The sequence below is a fragment of the Carassius carassius genome, chromosome 42 (assembly GCF_963082965.1).
Source record: "Carassius carassius chromosome 42, fCarCar2.1, whole genome shotgun sequence".
Classification (NCBI taxonomy): Eukaryota; Metazoa; Chordata; class Actinopteri; order Cypriniformes; family Cyprinidae; genus Carassius; species Carassius carassius.
This window is the reverse complement of record NC_081796.1, coordinates 16,536,760-16,557,235: the sequence shown is the minus strand read 5'-3', so window position 1 is coordinate 16,557,235 and position 20,476 is coordinate 16,536,760. Positions and strand designations below refer to the sequence as shown.

The window sequence follows — 20,476 nt, the reverse complement described above, 5'->3', positions numbered from 1 at the left end:
GGTTGTAATTTGCCAGACTGAGAGTTTATTGGTCTAAGCAAGTCATTTTAAAGTAGAGTTAATGCATTGCATACATTTTCTTATTCTGTAGACACAGCAGATGGGGTTTCTCAGGAGCTGGTATCGGCCGGCTTGGTAGATGGGAGAGATTTAGTTATAGGTAAGGATTCTTTTCGTTATCATCTTTTTCTTTTCTTTTCTTTTCTTTTCTTTTTTTCTTTAAAGAAATAAATAGTTTTATTGAGCAGTAATGCATTAAATTAATTAGACTCCATTTCAAATAAATGCTTTAAAATATATCTACATTTTTTCTGGTTATCAAAAATACTGATCTTTGAATAAATGTATTAAATATTTTTCGACCAAAATATTAAGCAGCACAACCATTTTCAACATGGATAATGATAAAATGTTTCTTAAACAACGATTCAGCATATTTAGACTGATTTCTGAAGGCTGATTATGATGAATTCTTAATTATAATATATCATGGTCCTAAACCTCTGTTTCATGTAATTTCAGTGGCTGCAAATTTGCAGAAGATAGTCGAAGAGCCTCATTCCAATAAAAATGTCACTTTTAAACTGGTGAGTGTCTTCTGGTTTGGTTAAAGCCACTGTGTGTTGGTCTTCATTGGTGTTTTGCAGTAACACGTCATGTGTGGTGTTTTTCAGGCCTCTTGCGTTGAGGGCTCTGAGATTACTGATGATGTCAAACTCTTGGGATTTGCTCAGCTCAGCATTAGCTAAACCTAGGCTCTGTGCGGGACCATGACTTGCCTACAAATGTGAAAACAAACCAACACTACCAACAGAATGACACATTGATGAATTTTTTCCTCTTTCAATTGCCCTAAAGAAACCACTTTTGCCAAAGAGAAAAGTACCCTAGCACCAGCCCATAGGATTCCAAACGGCCCAGCGGAAGAGTTGCACAAACATGAGAACGATCAGAATTTGTAGGAATCGATTAAAATAAAGTTTACAATTTATTTGAATAAGGATGCAATTATCATAACCAGATATAACCTTAATGTTCTTCTATTGTTTATCCTTTTTTCTTTTTTCTTTTTTTTTGTCTTAATTTTTCAAAATTTTTCAAAATCTGAACAGACACCCTAAAAATGAACAATGTAAAAAATGCCTCCAATATAACTGTTGAGTGCATAAAAGAGTAGTGAAACTCAAAGAAACATGGAGTTTATAAAGGAAAATAGTAAATGATTTTAGCTATAGTTGTAAACCTTTATTTTTTCTATGCTTTTGAAGAGAAGCAGCTTAGCATGTTTTATCACACCGCATGCATTATTTACTTAGGTTCAGTTTAAAGCAGCTTGATGAACTTTTACAGAATCTGGTTTTGAAATTTCAAACAACTTTAACTTTCTCACAAAAATGACTTACACTACAATTCTCAAATATTTCAAATTCTACAGATTAGCTGAATACGATTAAATGGTTTATGTAGTGTCATTGAGCCCTAATGAACACTCCTAAAGACTGCTTTTTCCCCTTGTTGGTGTTGGTATTTTTTTATTATTATTTTTGACTCTATCTCAACTTGGCACATTTGCAAATGTTACCAATGCTGCTCTAAAGTTATTGCCTTAATATTTCTACACATTTTTGCATCACACATATCTCTCCTTTTTAGAATTTGCAGTAATTTGTGAATTTTGGTTTTAATTTTTTGACATTATCTGTGACTTATGCTCATTTTTATAAGTATCTCTGTGAAAAGGTAGAATTACCTGATGAAACTTTGGTGTTTATCTTTTTCCTGCTCTGGAATTGAACTCTTAAGTATTCGTGTGTATTTCTGATGTGGATGAACTCAGTTGAGCATGTACATAATGTAATTTGCCATTGGTTTGATTTTATATGGGATGTTTAACTCGTGGCCTTTGTGTTCTTCATGAATAAGGTGATGGGAGGTGGTGTCAACTACAAAAGACACTTTGTGAGTTTTCTTGGTTTGTCTTTGTCTGTGAGGGGGCCAATAATCACAGCGGGATCTTAGGTAGCATAAATCTGCCTGAAACTGCTGAAGTTCTCTTAGAATTCATCTGAGAGGTTGTTTACTTCCCAAGAAATCTCATTTAAGCATATTGTGTGCAAGAACGGCCTGGAATAATCAAAAGCAACTTAATTATTTTAAAGCAGTGTTTTATTTTATTATTAATTTTTATTATTATATATATTGTCTACTAATTATTAAATAATTTAAAACATTTTTCTTACTTAACTTTCCTGTTTTGTTGGGAAGATTCAAAAGATAATAGGAGGGAAGTAAAAAAAAGATTTGACTCAAAAGTATTTTCTTTTCAGCTCGTAGGAATCACAACAAAGCAGTCCATTAAAAATAGGAAAAAATAAATTGCTAGCAATGAAAAGCCGAGGTTTGCTTTGAGAAAATAATTTTTATTATGTACAGTGGGGAGAATATTAATTTGATCCCCTGCTGATTTTGTAAGTTTGCCCACTTAAAAAATGAAGGGTCTGTTATTTTTATGGTAGGTTTATTTTAACGTAAAGAGACAGAATACCAACCAAAAAAAAAAAAAACATTATATAAAGGTTAGAAACAGATTTGCATTTCAGTGAGTGAAATAAGTATTTGATCCCCAAGCAAAACATGACTTAAAGGGATAGTTCACCCAAAAATCATAATTATGTTATTAATAACTCACCCTCATGTCGCTCCAAACCAGTAAGATCTCCATTCATCTTCGCAACACAGTTTAAGATATTTTAGATTTAGTCAGAGAGCTCTCAGTCCCTCCATTGAAACTGTGTAACCGGATCTTTTTGAACCGATTCAGTTCACCAAATCGAACTGAATCGTTTTAAACGGTTCGCGTCTCCAATAAGCATTAATCCACAAATGACTTAAGCTGTTATCTTTTTTAACGTGGCTGACACTCCCTCTGAGTTAAAACAAACCAATATCCCGGAGTAATTCATGTACTTAAGAGAGAACTGAATATGAACACCGAGCCAATCCAGATAATGACTTGTTCAACTGTTTCTGTCAGATGCGTCCGATTTGAGAACCGAGGAGCTGATGATACTGCGCATACTGACACACAGAGCGTCTGAACTGAACTTATTCTTTTGGTGATTGATTCTGAACTGATTCTGTGCTAATGTTATGAGCGCGGGTAAACCGAAGGCTTGAATCAAGGGCAATCATCGCAAATGACGCCATTATACGTCGAGCGCAAAAGAACCGGTGAAACGTTTTCTTCAACCAGTTTATTGAATCGAACTGTCAGAAAGAACTACTGGTGATCCGAAAACCAATGCAACCGGTTCTTGACTCGTGACTTTGTTTTAACTCAAGAGGGAGTGTCAGCCAAATTTAAAAAGTTAACAGCTTAAGTCATTTGTGGATTAATGCTTATTGGAGACGCGAACCATTTAAAACAATTCAGTTCGATTTGGTGAACTGGTTCAAAAAGATCTGGTTACATCGAATGATTCGTTCACGAACCGGATATCAAAAACTGCTTTGTTTTGAACTCTCTCACAACAGACACGGAAGAGAAGACAATGCTGAATAAAGTCATAGTTTTTGCTATTTTTGGACCAAAATGTATTTTCGATGCTTCAAAATATTCTAACTGACCCTCTGATGTCACATGGACTACTTTGATGATGTTTTTCTTACCTTTCTGGACATGGACAGTAGACCGTACACACAGCTTCAATGGAGGGACTGAGAGCTCTCTGACTAAATCTAAAATATCTTAAAACTTTGTTCCGAAGATAAATGGAGGTCTTACTTGTTTGGAACGACATGAGGGTGAGTTATTAATGACATAATTATGATTTTTGGGTGAACTATCCCTTTAAACCCTCAATCTGTCCTTGGGGTCAATATGACCCCAATCGACTTTTCATTAGTGAAAAAAAGGGTTCCCTTCATCTCAGAGGAATAAAATTGTGACTTTTCCTACATTATCTATCTATACATACACAAAAAACTGGGCTTGATTCGGTTGTTCTGAAGGTGTGTAAAAAAAAAAAATCAGTCTGGTCTTTGGGGTCAATATGACCCCAATTGAAAACGAATGGGAAATGCAAAAAAAATGTTTTTTTGTTTTTTTTCTCATTTGTCCCCAAAAAAAACAATAAATGCAACATAAATAAAAAAATTTTCATACGGAAATTAAGGCCTGGTACTTGAGCACAAATACAATGTAGAAAACACATGCTCACACACACAAACACACACAGGTATGCCACAGAGAGCATTTGTATAGAATTTGGCAAATACGATTTGTCAAATAAAATCAGCCACACATGCAGAAAAAAAAGATATAAAGGGGCGAGACCTAATGTGCACACACACACACACACACAGACACACACACAAAGACACTTAAACTCACACAGAGACCCAGGCACACTTGCCCTCTCTCCCTCTTTCTCTCACTCACACTTTCTCTACATTTCTCTCTCTCTCTCTTACACACACACACACACACTTACACTCACACAGACACACACACACACTTACACTCACACAGAGACACTCACACAGAGACACTCACACAGAGACCCATGCACACAAGCTCTCTCTTGCCCTCTCTTACTCTCACTCCCTCTCTCTCTCTCTCTCTCTCTCTCTCTCTCTAAGTCACACTCACTCACAAAATGTGTATGGAATGATTATTTTATGTTTTACACCATGTATTTCACATGTTTTTTGGTAGTTTGTTATTGCTTTTATGTTCAGTGTTCAGAATGTGATTGTAAAAAAAAAAAAAAAAATTGTAGGCCTATACTTTTACTTTTACGGTTTATTTCTGGATATTGCTGTTGGTTATTTACACTGTTTTTATTTTGTTTACATTCTAAAGTTATTTTTTATGTTATTTCTTATACATTTGAATCATTCAAATGTTCAATAATATGCAACTACAGTCTGACTCAGAGTTTTGTCCTTTAGGTGTGACCTAGGTGGCATTTATGAGCAGTTGGCCACATCCAGTAAAATGAATGGGTTTCAATGGCCCTCTGCTGGTCAAAACAAGTTATTGCTTAAATACTAATCTCCTTAGTTTTTTTTCCTTAGGCAGAATTCTACACCTTACACCTAGATCTATATCCAGAAACAGTTTGAACTAAATTTAGACTATAATTTAAGTGATTTTTTTCATAAAAAAAATTATATTTCACATGCAAGCTAATGGCGTAGTTGCAGATTTTTGTAGTAAATGGGTACAAAAGTACTTCAAATCTCCCAAAACACAGCATTAATGCATAGTTGAGAAGTAAAAAAAAAAAAAAAGAAGATATATTATTTGTATTATTGAAAATGTATATTTTTTCTACAATTATGCTTTCAATTTTGGGGTCATATTGACCCCAAAGACAAGATTGATGAACAGGAAATAAGGACCATTTGAGGGTTAATACTTGGTGCAGAAACCCTTGTTTGCAAGCAAAGAGTTAAGTGTTGTATAAGGACAGACACATTCTGTTATGAGGAGTCAGAGGCATTGGGATCCATGTGCAGAACTTTATTCAGAGAATGCTCAGACAGGCAGAAATCAGGAATGGCGTCGGGTATGTTAGGGGTAACCAGAATCGAAAACAGAACCAAGCAGAGATCGGGGCAGGCAGCAGAGAATCAAAGTCGAAATACACAATCCAAGATCAGACATGGGAAGAACAAACACAAGGGAAAACTGTCAGTTTACTGTAAGCACTTAAAAAAAAAGAAAAGCAAAAACTAAGTAAATTATCGATTTATTGAAAATAATATTTTCACTTAATTTTATTTAGATTGATGACTGTCTAGCATGTTTCTAAATGTAATTTTAATTAATTTAATTTTAATTTATGCATTTAGCAGACGCTAAAAGCGACTTACAGTGCATTCAGGCTATCAATTTTTACATATCATGTGTTCCCGGGGAATCGAACCCCCAACCTTGCACTTGATACCACAGTGCTCTACCAATTGAGCTACAGGAACACTGTCAAATGTATTAAAAATCAATAAATAATGAACCTAAAGGGTGCCTGAAATGCCTCCTAATAATATATTACTATGGGCTATTTTATTATAGAGCTGAATTATATAAAAAAAAATCATTTTGATTTACAGCATAGAAAAACAACTTAAGAGCAACAAAACATAAGTTAACTGATAATTAGTAAAATGTAGAAAATTATTTTAAATGATTTTATATATATATATATATATGTATATGTATATGTATATCTTCAGTTATAGATGTGAAATGAGCTCTTGTTCTTAAACTCAATCATTTAGGCAAAATGGACTGGGACAGAACACCATGTGTTGCTGGTATTCTGGCTCCTCTGACTGGCTTGATGGACATGTATCATCCTGCTATCATAATGGTCATATACAGCTCTCTTCCTTTAGCAGGAGGAGCACTGACTTTGCTGCTCCCAGAGACACTAAACACTGACCTACAAGACCACACTGAAATGTGAGTTTATATACCGTCATTTTCTTTATATTGGTGACATTTCACTCAGCTTCACTCATGAAACAACTCTTCCAATAATAAATCATAGAAAAAGTACTCAACTTCAGAATTTATTAAAGAATTGAATCTTACTTTTCTTAATTTTCCATTTACAGGGGATCAGGGAAAGCCAGAATTGAAAAAGGACTGCATCAGAAGCAGGAAATTACTGTCTGGAGCACAAAACTATGAAATTTATACTGATATTTAAAATGTAGTTGAAGTTGGCAACTACAAAGATTTTTATTAAGAAAAATAAGACAGAGTAATGACTGTTTACTTTTCAGTTTGCAAGTATCATGTTGTCACGCTTTATTGATTAAAATGAATTTGTACTCTTATCATTTCAGTTTAAAAACTAGTCAAAATCAGTGAATTATTTAATATTGAAAATGTGTAGTAGTGTTTTTATTCAGTGCCTTTCAGATGCTACAGCAAACTTGGGTCAACTAAAAGCCTTCAATGAAGCAAGAATTTATTTTATTAAGTTTAGTAATTGAGACAATGAAATGGCTTCTCAAAGCTTTGTACACATCTGCATGTTTGCTTTTATCCCTGACATCCATGCTATTTTCAGCACATAAAAAAAAAAATTAAGAACATCAACCAGTTATATAAAGTATTTTGTATTACAGCTCTAAAACACATTTTATCAAGATCTCAAACATAAACATTTTAGAATATATGGCATGATATTGATTTATATAGATATAAACTGCTTTATGAAATCAAGTTATGTTCATGTTGACTCCTTATATTTGATTTAAATGTGTCAAAGCACAATTGCAAAAAGACCTGAACATAATATTTGCATACATCAGACCAGCTCTTAGACAAGGTTACAGCCAATATACTTGTTCAGTAGTTCTAAATGATCTTCGTGTCATTCCTCTGTACCCAACGGTCTTTATGCTGTTGATGGCCGAAGCCCTCGTCATAGTTGCCCTTCCTTTTGAAAAGCTGCTGATAGTGGAAAACACAGTAGAATTCCCCATAGAGAGGCGCGTAGTTTTGAAGGCTAAAACCAAGCAAAACATCTTTTCAGCATGTTTATTTCTTATTTGTTGCCTATAAAAACCACATTAATATGGAGAATATTTGTAGATTAACAGTTTTAAGCAACAACTGCAATGTCAGCAAAGTACTGTACGTTAACATCCTAAGAGACAAAGTCTGAACGCTGGTGCAAAACTGCAACTTCAGCACTTCCTATTTAATAATTTGCTGTGATTTATGGTCTAGTTGCATTGTGATGCCAAAGTGTTTTCACTCACTTAGACTCATAAATGTAATGTGTTTACATATTTCAATTTCATTGATGTTCATTATCAGCTTTTATAATGATCAGAAACATTCTTACCTCAGTTTCTTTTTGCAGTGTTTGCAGCAGAAACAGGTTTTGTGAAAAATGATTTTATCAGCTGCCATTCTTTCCATTGGGTAAACCGGTTTCAGACAAGCTGAGCATGTTTCCTGAGCTGCTGGCTGAAACTACAGTCACATAAAAGGGTTAACACACCACCGTACCATAAGTCTTGGGGTCAGAAGTTGGCTTTTAATTCACTTAATCTATTAGGATGGGATTTCTTTTTTAATGCAGCATTGGCTTGTAAAACACTGGTGTAAATGATAGTATTTGCATGGTGTCATGGTAAAAGCTGTATTTTGGCTTCACTATCTGTTAGTTGGATGTTTTTTTCCTTTGGTAATTTTTTTTCAATGTCTGGAATCCCAACATGATGCAGTACTCCTCTTAAGATCAATAAAGCTTCTAAATTATTAAATTCTAAAAATACTTTATAATAAATTTTTCATTGACAAACAAAATAACTTGATGAAATGCTTAACGGATCATTATTAATGTACATTTAAATAGTTAAATAGATTTAAAAATGTAAAGCATTTAAATAGAAATGTTGATTATTAAAAACACAGGATTATATGTTTTGATTTATAAGCATCTTTGAATGTACATAAAATACTGATCTGCTAGGCATTTTAAAATGCTTGACTTTTTAGCAAATAATGTTACCAGAAAAATTGGGGGAAATACTTTGGTTGATCACTGTGTTTCAGTCCATATCCAATCTCATTTTTAGCAATTTTAGAAGTGTGAAACTTCCAAAAAAAGTTATTCGTATGAAAACATACTTTTTACTGAAATTTGTTATGTGACGTGACATGTTTCAATTATTTTTATTAACAAATATGGCAGTAATTCAAACTATATTGTATTCACAGAAATATCAGATCCATTTTACTGCATGACAAAAAATAACCAAGCAAAAAGTACAAAAATGCATTGGCTGTTACATCATTAGATCATGCAGTTACATGACAACCAACAGTTTACAGTTTAGGACAGTCTTCTCTAATAAAAAGGTGTGTTGATTCTTGGGTATGTGACAATTTCCGATGTGGCTGGACTGCTCATGATGAGCTTTTCAGAAGTTGTTCTGGTTTCAGGTTGGGTTGTCACAACCGTGGAGGTTTTCGAGGAGTAGAACTTGTTGCCGAAGCAATCTTTCCTCTCGTAGTTCTCGCTGATGGTTTTTGTTCCAATGACTCCCTCTTCTTCAGGCTTCGTTTGCACTTCCAGCACACTGACCTGCCGTTGTGATATCACAGGGCTTGAGGATGGCCCTTTTGCGACTGAACATTGCCTGCGGTCTGAAGGCACACTACAGCAGCACTGTAGCTTGGTCTCTTCCTTTGGTTCTTCCTTCAGGGGACTGTTCTGAGATGATGGCAGCTCTGAAGGCTTCCTCGCTGCAGACTGAATGGAAATAAATGAAGGAGATGTCGGTGAGGCTGATCTCTGTTTGGTTGTGGGAATAAAAAGCTCTGGGCTTTTTCGTGTCGTTGACTGTTCAGAAACCATCTTTCCAATCCGGTTTTGAGCTTTTGGTGATTTGCTTGACCCAATGCTGATTTTCCTGATATTACCTGAGGGAGATGAACCTTGTATGGTCACCATTGACTCCCTGAAGAGACCAGAGAGTCCTAGAATGTCAGAGTCAGATTTCAAAGTTGATACTGAGTAAAGAGCCTTTTTAATGGCCTCCTCTATATCCATGAGTCTGGCAAGCGTTTGGTCTTTTAAATAGATTATCTCTGTACCAGCTTTCTCTAAGTCCCCAAAAGCCACCTCCATGGATGACATCATCTCAGGTTTACTAGGTGTTTCAGTATGTTTTGGTGTGACTATTTTTGGCTCTCGAGGCACAACCCAATCTGGAACATTCTCAAAAAAATTTTTAAGTGAGCTCACATCCACTTTGTTGGTGTCTTCTTCAATTTCTTCCATTTTGGAGAGTATGTTTTTCAGTTCTTCTTGCTTTTTCAGCTTGTCAAAGAGCTCCATGACAGCTGGCACATTTCCTTTTATGATTTCATCCATGTGCACCGAAAGCCTCTGCCTCCGCTCATCCTCAGTCTCTCCTCTAATTTTCTTTTCCCGTCTGACCACCCCACTAACTTGTTGACCACCACTTTTATCATTTCTTTCCTTACAGTTTTCGCTCTCTGTCTTACAGGTCTCGTCTGAGGAATCATTGTCGTGATGAGGAGTGATGATTCCCTGTGCTGGCTCAATTTCCAGAGTGGTAGAGTTGAATGGATTGGTGTTGTCTGTGTTTTTCAGATTTTTTTCTGCCATTTTGATTCTTTTAGGTTTTACAGGAGGCACTGAACCACTTTGCTTTACCCTGAAGTTTTGCAGAGTTGTGTGAAATCCAGAGGAAGATTCATTGACAATGCTTTCTGGGGAGCTCTTTGGAGTTTCTTCAACAACCTCAACACAATTAAGCTTTTCATTTCTAGGATGTTCAGTGATCCTCACTGATGTATTACTAGGCTCTGTTTCATTGGCATCAGTATGCTCTACACTTTCATCTGCATCTTCCTGAGACATTGAGTCTGGGCATGATTTGGAAATTGAAGATTGTTTAATCTGCTCAGTTGGTGGTTTTGAAGAAGCAGGAGGGACTTGACATTTGTTGAGACGTTCTGTGTAAATTTCAGAACCTAGAAGGTTTGGCTTAATTTTTAAATGATCTGGTTTAGGGGGGATAGCTGGTTTGGGTCCAATAGGAGTTTTAAGATTTTTAGCTGGTGTTCCTACGGAGACTGGCCTTTCACAAGGGGTTGTGTTCGTTCCCTCAGGTGATTTTAAAGCTTCCTTTTCAGCTTGAGGCACAGGATAAGATATTGCTGACTTACTTTCTTTATTCCTTTCGCTTGGCTGGTTCATCATCAAATCATTTGTCTTTATTTGTCCTGCATAACCGTTACCAGAATTCCTATAAATCATGGCAGCTCTAAAATCACCCTTTGTGACATTGAAGTTTGATTTTCCCAAGGAATCCAGAGCTGCCTGTATGCTACCTCTCATGACATCCTCACTTTCTTCTTCCAGTTCAGTTTTGGGAAACTGTGAGAGCTCGTTATTCTCCCTTACATTATCATTGTTTTTCACATGTGCAAACTCCTGGGTCATTGAACCAGAATCAAAGATTTGGTGGGTTTGGTTTGTCTGGGAGGTATATTTTGCTTGTACACTCCGCTGAAGAGCTTTTGCCTCCATTGTCGCCTGATGAAGGTTCATAATGGCTGTTTGTAGATTCACCAACTCATCATCTTCAACAACGTCAACTAACTCTGCTTGAAGAACAACTCCATCATTCATGATATCCTGATTTTGGGGAATCTTTTCTTTTTTCAGATTGTCCCCTGTGTCAGGACTATGCTCAGATTGGATTGTTGCTATTGCATTATCTTTTTCATCATTTACCAATCTTTCTTTAGGTGACCATTTTGACTTGTTTTCACTGGACTGCATGTTAAAGCTTGTGTCATCTATATTTGTATCAAAAAGGGCTTTGATATTGTTAACTTTACCTGATATAATCTCAGTTGTATCCCCAGTAGATGCACCTATATCTACATTTGAGGTTTCCTGCAGGCATTTTAGATGATTAAAGTCTTCTTTCTCAATGCAGCTCTGGAATAACTGCACATTATTAGTAGTTTTGCTTGTATCTAATACTGAATAACTTTCTGATGAACTATCTGTCTTCAGATCCCCATTTTCAGACTCTGGAACATTCCTTAGACTTGAGGGAATGGTTCTAAAATCAGTTTGACCAAACTCCATAACCCCTGTACTGTCTTCACTGTGGATAAATAGAGCATACACAGTTATCTCTCTCATTCCTGTGGTTCCATCCTGTATTAAGACTCCTTTTCTCAGTGAATTCTTTTGACTAAGTAGATCTTCAGTAATTTGCACCACATTTGCATTTCTGCACTCTTTATCTCGAGTGAATGGAAGTTGGTGAATAGGGACATCTACTTGCTGAATCTCCACATTGCCCTGACTGTCCTCTTTAAGGAAGGTCACAGTTGGGTTCAGGTTTGTTCCTGGTAGCATCTGAAGCATAATGCTCTTTATGGATCTAGTCACTATCTCTTCATCATGAATTGCTGCTCTTGTTTCTTCTCGTATGAAATGATATCTTGCTTTCTTGACATGGCCAGTTTCATTAGCTTCAAGGATGGTTCCATCAGAATGCACGATACTGAAGTTGCATAAAGAAACTAGTGTTTCTTGTGTGTTCTCCATGATGGTTTCTAATTCTTCTTTGGTTTGCTGATTGATCCTATCAAGTGGAGTTGATTCAAACATTTGAGCTCTGTTTCTTACATTTGCCCTTATCAGTTCTTCGTGGATCAAGTTGTCATTTGTTGGTGAAATGTTCCCCTTGTCATGTGATATTGTTTCGAAGATCTGTTTGGCTTTAGATATACTTACAAACACCTTATTTGTGTCAATGACATCACTGGTTAGACTTTTATGACAAATTTCTGATGTTTTTTTCCCATCAGTCTCAGAAACACTCTTCGGTTTCTGGCCTGATTGTCTTTTCTCCTCACAAAAAAGATTTTTTCTTGGACAGGGGTTTTGACTGTCCATTGAATGAATTTCGAACATTTTTCGCGTAGCTTTCACATCCACCTTGATGCTCTCCTCGGATGTCACTTCTTCTGATTTGTTGAGTTTGTTGTCTTTGTTGTAGGAGTTAGACGAAGGTTGTTCAAACATGCAGACAGTTCTCTTGATGTCGCCCTCTTGAAACTCCTTTTTCATCTGTGCTTTTTGATCATGGCTATCCACTGAATTGATTTCACAGTTCTCAAACAGCCAGCACCTAGACTGAACCTCAGTTTGATATTCCGTGTCTGTGACTGGGTCTAAGTTAAGAATATCAGCCAACTCCTCTTCTACCAAACTGTCCAAATCTTTTAACTCAGGATAAGTGTGTTTTAGCAGCCGTCTAAGCTCGCATTTCTGTTGGCGTTGGTGCAGAATAGACATTGCGTCCCGTGTAGGGGGTGGTGAAGTAAAGGGTTGTTCATGTTCTTCAGAGTTGGTTTCCAGATGGTGTATTGGTGGATTTGATTCAGGTGCATATGCAATGCTGTTTTGTGCACCTTCAGCCATCTAAAAAACAACCACATTAGATTATTGTAGGTAACATTAGCCTATTATTATTCATTTTGAGCAAACATAAATGGTTAAAGAGTTAAACATACCTGTTGAACTGTAAGGAAGCCAAACCGCATGCCAGAGAAAACCAGTGTTTTGTGCCAAAAGATTCTAATAGTTAATAATGTCAGCAATCTGAATGCAGGCAGTTGAGAATGTTATAACTTATGTTAGTAATGTGATTATGCGTGCAAAGACCGGTGAACTCATCAGCAATGATTATATATTCTGTCCTGCAAATGAGTAGTTAATCAATCAAACACAGTAAATTAAATTTCCTTTATTATTTTATTTCAAAAGCTAAGGGTTCACAACCAGAATTTGTTATTTATGTGAGTATGCAATTAAAGAAAGACAATCTGCCAATGTATTAGAGCACTAAACAATCAAACAAAAAAAGGCGTTCTTATTTTTAAGAATAAGGTGCATAATATGACATAAACTGCTTAATTTTTAATAAAACACATTTACACACACACATTAAAAACAATTCTCCAGAATTCACATCAGGGGTGATGTTTGCTAGTGGTTAATTTGTACTCTAAATCAAATAAAGAAGCCAAAATAAGTTTTACCACTGGATTAAAGTATTTATTTGAATCTAATTTTCCTTACCTTGTTCGCGTTTGGCTTTTTTCCAGTTGGAGAAGTGAGATTATGGTCCTAGACCAAACACAAACAGGGGAATTATTAGTATGTGTGAGGTTATTTGATAAAAAATAAATAGGAACGTTTTTTTTATTTATTTAAAACATATATTAGCATTTATAAATACCCATGCTTTTTTAGCAACTTTTAGCTAGAGCACTGACATAAACCAACAAAATTAAAAATTGTTACATGCATTTTATTTAGCAGCATGTTCTTCCTGCTGCCTGTTTTAGTCTGTCTCATCCACCTGGCCCCGAAGGTCACCACGTGTATCATGAAGAATTAAAGTAGCTACAAGTACTAACTGGCTTCAAGAGGTTTCCTGCAGGTTCTGCAGCTGCCACTTTTGACAGATATAGTGCAGACAAAGCTTTGACAGAAATAGAGGGTTTCTCCAATTCGTAGAGAGCCGAGCTGTCTCTGAAGTCTGCGACTGACCTTCTTTTATCCTCTGAAACGCAACAGAAAGATCAGAATCATGATATGGTTATTGTGACTCAAACTTTGTCTCTTAATTTTCTTGAATAAAGGAATAAAATCAAGGTCAACATCTGTGCTTTTACAACCAAGACCCACAGCCGACACTGTACACCGACACACACACCAGGAGGCACCAAAGATTTTCTGAACTGTTAGATATGAGTTTCATTTAAAAAGAACAGTTTGTCTTTCAGTCGGAGGTGAGCAGGCATGTGATTTGTCAGGGAAATTGTTTGTTAGTTTTGCAAGAGGCTTTATCTGTAACCCAGCAAACTTTTAGCAGGACTTTTAGATTAAAGTGTTCAGTAAATATTGATGATGCAAAGTCTGTGTCAAACCAAATCATCTCCATTCATAACCTTAAATACTATCATCATACTAAAGCCTTCCAAAATTATTATAATTTTACAATCAGCTTCGACTGATATATGTGCTTTATAATTGTGCTTAATGTACTATTTAATAGACTACCATAATTTATTGAGTTTCTACACACCCAGAGACCCCCTCATCTTCTGTACACTTTTCAGTGGACACAAGCACCCCCAAATATAAAAAAGTCAGAATTTGGTCAATAACAGTTTATAATGATTTAAATTTTTATAGCACTAACAAACACTATTACACTTTTTATTGCACAACAGATCATTCATGCATCACATTTGGACAATAGAAAATAAAATCCTATATGTCCACAGATCCCCAAAGGAACTTCACGGACCTCTGCTTTTTGAAAACTGTGATTGATTTATTCATTTTTACATAAAACAGTTAATCTCATGCTTCCATTAAGAATTTTTTGTTATTAATGTTAAATTATGTAAGTCTTTTTTCTTTTTGAAATGTTCATGGTTATTGCTCTGCCAGCTCTCATTATAGTAATGTGGACAGCTGCTATAAATGCAAGCCATCAGTGTAGTGTGCAAAGTGTGCTCAGAAACTAGGCTGGAAAACATCTGACTCTCCGTGACACAGATACCAATGAGATTTCCAGTCGCAAACCAAGAACCAGCACATAGCTTGCTTGAGTGAGCAGAAGGATACAGACTAATAATCAGTTTCAAGGACAAAATATTGTCTTGCTTCAAGCCTGTGAAATAAAATTGTGATCAACTGTATTTTAGTATCTGAATAGCACGCAGGAACAGAAACCCACTATCTGATAAATTTGAGTCTATTTTTTTTACCGTAGTAAAATATTTACTTGGGGAGTGCTCCTGCTTTAAATCACTCTTGCTATCAACTGATCTTAGTATCACAATGATTATATAATTATTTTTCTTGGTTCCATAACCACTGGTTGAATCTTGTTGTCCAGTTGACCACAAATACATTCTCCAAGAGCTATTAATTAACAACATTTTCTTTAAAACCGTCTAAAAATAAAGTGTGATGAGGCAAAGTGTCCAAATAGACATCCTCTTTAATTTCAGCATGCTAGTGAGTTATTATTATTCTGGTAAACCAGTGTCCTTTGTCACACAACAGTGGTCTTCTGTAATAGACATTTTGGGAGAAATCCTCTTTAGCACATGCTCTACTTAATACAATAAAACGGTTTAAAAATGTGTACACATAAACTCACCATTCAGCGCTCTTTCTCTTTGCTCATAAGCTTAATTCAAATCCCTCTGAATTACTTTATAACTTAGTTCAGTAATGATACTTGACTGGTCTAGTGGCCATGTGTGTCCTCCAAGTGTGTCAGCAAGCCTGTGGCCGTTTCTGAGCTGGTAACAGCTGACCCCATCTGGCTCTCATGGAAGGATAAATGCCAGCCAGCTATTTTAGGAGCTATTCTGCTATTGCTACACCAGGCTGAGTCAATCACTTGTTGAGATATATACCTACTTTTCCATTCTGCCTCAACCCAGCACTCAGAAATGACTAAAATAAGCATGTTATTTTCATCTTATATCAATGTGAACAGTTGTTGCTCCTGCCGTGATGTCATCTGGCGTTTCCTCAGTTAAAATGTGGAGACCTCTCACATGTGGCCCAAGTTATAGCATGAACAAAATATTAGAAAATCAAGTATATGGTAGTTTGAATAAACAGTTTTTGAAATATTATAGGTTTTTGTTTTGTGTCTCGCATTGTCTAGTATATAGTTTGCTGCTCTTGACATTTAGGTCACATGACACTCTGTCAACATATGAAATTTAACCTTGAACTAGAATCCTTATTAGTGGTGTTTGCAGAAGTAAGCATTGGTATTAAGATTGCTCATCATTTGGGTTGGAGTTTTGAACTAACCCCAAAAATATATAACAAAAATATGTAAAATAATCTATAGCACTAGCATAAAATTGTATAAAATATAATAAAATAAAATTTCAATTATCACCCAGAACTCCTGATCGTCATGGCAGGCAGTGAGATAGTAAATAAATATGTAACATTTACTTATTTTTAAAACCATTTTAATATAATTCTCTCTCTCTCTCTCTATTTTATTATTATATATAACCCCCCCCCCCCCCCCCCATTTTATCTTTATAAAATGTAAAAATCAAGTTATGCATGTACTCACCCTCTGGAGAGGATATTTTTTCACTATAAATGCCAGAAACTGTCTTTCTTCTATCAGATCGGATTATGCTCTGCTTTGTTCTTGCACTCTAAAAGAGTAATTATTTCATCAGTAAATACAAATCCTCAAATGCACATCTCTTTAAGGTCCAACTCTTTACCTTTGTTATCACTTGAACCTCTTCAGTCACTTTCTCTTGTTCATTAAGGCTGTTATTAACCTCTGCCTGTACTTGTGGCTTTGTGTCTTCAGCATTCTTGTTATCGGAGAGAGTAGTGTTACTGGCTTTCTCAGCGCTCGCTGATTCAGGTGCCGTCTTGCTCTTCTTGGACTCAGTCTGGGTGGTGATCTTTGACTCAAAGAGCGCCCTGAGTGCTGTGGTGCCTGTAGGTCTGTGCCGAGGGAGACTCTCCATAGACTTACTGCGGGAGAGAGGAGAGACCCTGGAGCTCTCTTTGACATCAGTCTTCCTCACTAGTGTCTCAACTCTGCTCTCATTCTCACTGACAGGAATTGTTGTGGTCCGCATATTGAGCTGGAGGAGATAAATAAGAAAACACCTTCACAATCATAGGACTACGATGGTATCAAATGTTAGTGAGAGATTATGTACATCCAGCTGGTTGTTATCGCAAATTATACACTATTATCTCATTATACACTATCATAATCTTGTTACATGGCTGCTTGTTACATAAGTAAATTATTACAGAAAAAAATATGAGTTTAAATAGTTTATTAATTAAACTAATTATCAGGACATTTAAGGAATATTATACAATCTTAACATTCATTACACAGTTTTTCCTCCCACATAAATCATGATGGGGATAAATACCGGTTTTATTTTAAAATCTTACCCAGTTATCATTGTATAACCCATAACACTGTATAAATAATTTGTTCTGGCAACAAGACAAACATTTACCATAACACCATAGGCTTAATATTAATACTAAAGTCCTTTGGATTCATTTTACAGTAAATACAGTTGAGAAATGGTGCAAAATGGCACCAGCAGCATTTGAATGAAATGAGAGAACAAGTTTGCGGTGTGATATGAGAGAAATGTGAAGAAGTGTCAGTCTCAGATACCTGCATGAGCAGTTATTAAACTGCATTGCTATTACAAACAGTGATTATTGGGGAACAATCAAACTCAGATTTTCATGACTGACCAGTCGGAATCAAGCATTTCAGAAAGCCATGTAATAATACTTAATAAATCTAATAGAGTGTCTGAGGTTTTGTGTGTTTACCTCATGTTTTATATCCCCTGAATCACCTTCTTTGGTTTTTCTTCCAGGAGAGTTTTGGTACCTGGTGGTGGTGAAGACATGATGTTCAGAAGCTCTGATAAAGTCATGTATTTACTTTAATTGATTCCAGTGAATAGATTTGTTAGTTTCACTTTCTGTTTAACGGCATACTTTACAGTTTTATCATAGAGTTACACATTAACACTGAGCTCATTAAGAGAAGAAATATCCACTGTATGAAAAAAAAACAAAAAAAAATTCTTCCAAAAATCTTCTTTTGTGTTCAACCGAAAGTTGAGGGTCACAAAATGATGAAAGAAGTTTCATTTTTGGGTGAACTAGCCCTCTGGGAGTTTATTACCAAACAAATGAAAAACTCTTGGATTGGATTACTGGCAGTGGATTACTCAAATTGAATATTCTATCATAATTTATTCACCTTCATGTCTTTCAAAACCTTGTTCATTTTATTTAGCAACACAATAAGATATGTCTAGCTGAATGTCTAAGCTTCTTGTTTCCATACAGAGGAAGTGAATGGTAACTAAATATCAAGCAAGAGTTTCAGTGGATAACAACTTCAAATTTAATCTGTCCCTCGAATGTATTGTATGGCTTTAGAACTTTTAGAATATATGTAGTGAATGAATCTTATGGAAAACTTTTATTGTACTTAAATTATTGCATTTGTCCCTTCATCAGAACTTGGTGCCAATGCACTTTCATGTTACGAGAGCAGCTCAGACATTCTTGCAGGTCATGCAGGTTTAGGCCATCATAATGATGAGTAAATGATGGAAGAGCATGTATTTATTGGTGAACTACTGGTGAACTAAGAAAGAGGAGCTTCTCCCTCACTGTGCCACAAGTTGAGAGACAGAAGTCCTCTTGTCAAGTCCAGCTTCAGTCCAGGACGGGACACGATCGGTGGAAACACTTCTGAGAGACTGGGCCCTCCGTAAGCTGCTATGCACTTCCATTTCTTCTTCCTCACCTAATACTCTGTCCTTCATCACAGCCTAACCTACACAGTGTGAGCACAAATCACATGGTGTTTGACAGAGAGCACATTTGTGGCATTCAGGTGGTGTGGTCTTAGATTTTTAAAAAGATAATTGAACTGCACGTTTAAAATTTGGATTTTTATAGTATGTTTATTATTATTATTATTATTATTACAGTTTTCATATTTACATTATAAGTGAACATATGCACAGTAAGAAGAAATGTCTACTTTGTTTTTAAATTATACAGAAAACACATACATCTTTGATTAATTTTCACATAACTCATATTAATCATTACCAGTGTTGAAAATACCAGTTATCATCTGCTAACTAGTAATTAGCCATCTGTCGTTTACCGAGCGCACAAAAGCCATTGTTATGCACTTTAAAAAGCTAAATATATTTTAAATAGACCTTGTGATGATTCCATTTTAAAGCTTCTGTTACAAATTCAGGTTGTTTTTTAATCTGATACAAATTTTTTATATATCGACATGAAATTGTTAAAATAAGTGAATATTTTACCTCTGAAAAGTGTGTTGCTCACTCCATTCACAGATTCCTGGAGATAGTTCTCTATGAGCACGCAATGCAGAATCTGTGGGCAAAGTCCAGGCGGTTTATTACACCTGACGCTGTGAAAACTGCCTCATGTGAAGGTTCATACAATATAAAAAGGCTGGATCATTTTTAGTTTTTTGATTGCAGTTATTAAAACACATGGCTGCTACTTTAGAAATGTACACGTTACATGTTGTCTCTGCCCATATGTTGTGTAATATGTGCAAAACGAATGTAGCGTTTATCAAGCCTGGCTGTCTGTCACCTCAGGAGATTCTCTCACATTCAAGGCATGTCATTTCAACTAGTGCCTTGCCTTAAATATTATTTCCTGGATACAATGTTCTGTGTTTTTGTGTTTTTATGATCAGATTTATTTAGCACACATACTCTTCTAATCCAATAATGCTGTGAGTTAAAAATTGAATTGCTTTATATCTTATCTTAATCTAAGCTCATCTTAAATTATTCTCTGCAATTTATCATTACATCACACGCAGTGATGGGTGTTAAACAGATGGTTAGATTGTATTACTCAACCATGACCCAGGTCACGTCTCTGGGACCCCTGATGCCTTCTCTTATTAGGGTCGAGCTGCCTGTTGACTTTTGCCCTTGTAGAGACTGCTGTAGACACTTATGTTCAGAGTCTGTCTGAGAGTCGGCGTGGCATCTCGTTCCTAAAAAGAGCTGCCAAAAACAGCTATGAGGCATTTTGTTGTGTCTAAATTTTACGCGCGATTCTGTATTAGGAACCGAGAAACCAGTTGAGAAATGCATAGATTAACCTATTAGTCCGAAGTTACACAGTGTTCATAATCTGTGTTCTATTAATGAGTGTGACAGATTTTTGCATGTTATTTGATAACATGAAAACACTCTGGAAACAGGTTAGGAATGGATTCTTCAAAGACCTGGTAAACAATGAAT

General features: G+C 35.8%; 2 protein-coding genes across 5 annotated transcripts in view; one reads left to right on the top strand and one right to left on the bottom strand.

Annotated features, from left to right (window-relative positions):
- The window catches only part of LOC132123848 (serine/threonine-protein kinase OSR1-like), a 59,684-nt gene extending 57,640 nt beyond the window's left edge, over positions 1 to 2,044 (top strand). For both annotated transcript variants that reach the window (XM_059534540.1, XM_059534541.1), the window contains 3 exons: positions 92 to 160; positions 523 to 587; positions 675 to 2,044. In XM_059534540.1, the coding sequence (XP_059390523.1) occupies positions 92 to 160; positions 523 to 587; positions 675 to 749 (209 nt within the window). In that variant the 3' untranslated portion in view covers positions 750 to 2,044. The remainder of the gene's footprint in view (positions 1 to 91; positions 161 to 522; positions 588 to 674) is intronic.
- Positions 2,045 to 6,971: 4,927 nt separating this feature from the next.
- LOC132123834 (xin actin-binding repeat-containing protein 1-like) lies at positions 6,972 to 19,620 on the bottom strand. Of its 3 annotated transcripts, XM_059534524.1 has the most exons (9): positions 19,511 to 19,620; positions 18,837 to 19,002; positions 17,979 to 18,039; positions 16,880 to 17,254; positions 16,720 to 16,807; positions 14,012 to 14,157; positions 13,671 to 13,718; positions 7,869 to 7,999; positions 6,972 to 7,526 (listed from the first exon to the last, which is right to left on the bottom strand). In XM_059534524.1, exons 2-9 carry the CDS (start codon positions 18,989 to 18,991, stop codon positions 7,376 to 7,378), a joined length of 1,155 nt encoding a protein of 384 aa, XP_059390507.1. In that variant the 5' UTR covers positions 18,992 to 19,002; positions 19,511 to 19,620; the 3' UTR covers positions 6,972 to 7,375. The 3 variants fall into 3 exon arrangements, with proteins under 3 accessions (XP_059390507.1, XP_059390505.1, XP_059390506.1); XM_059534522.1 differs by lacking the exons at positions 6,972 to 7,526; positions 7,869 to 7,999 and adding an exon at positions 8,689 to 13,010; XM_059534523.1 differs by lacking the exons at positions 6,972 to 7,526; positions 7,869 to 7,999; positions 16,720 to 16,807; ... (2 more) ...; positions 18,837 to 19,002; positions 19,511 to 19,620 and adding exons at positions 8,689 to 13,010; positions 15,772 to 16,401.
- Positions 19,621 to 20,476: the final 856 nt, after the last annotated feature.

Coding starts and splice junctions, on each gene's coding strand:
- LOC132123834 (XM_059534522.1), bottom strand. CDS start 18,991: ATGAAGGACAGAGTATTAGGTGAGGAAGAAGAAATGGAAGTGCATAGC. Junction 13,719..14,011: donor CAGGAAACCTCTTGAAGCCA/GTTAGTACTTGT, acceptor TGTTTGGTCTAG/GACCATAATCTCACTTCTCC. Junction 13,011..13,670: donor AAAAGCCAAACGCGAACAAG/GTAAGGAAAATT, acceptor GTTGTTTTTTAG/ATGGCTGAAGGTGCACAAAA.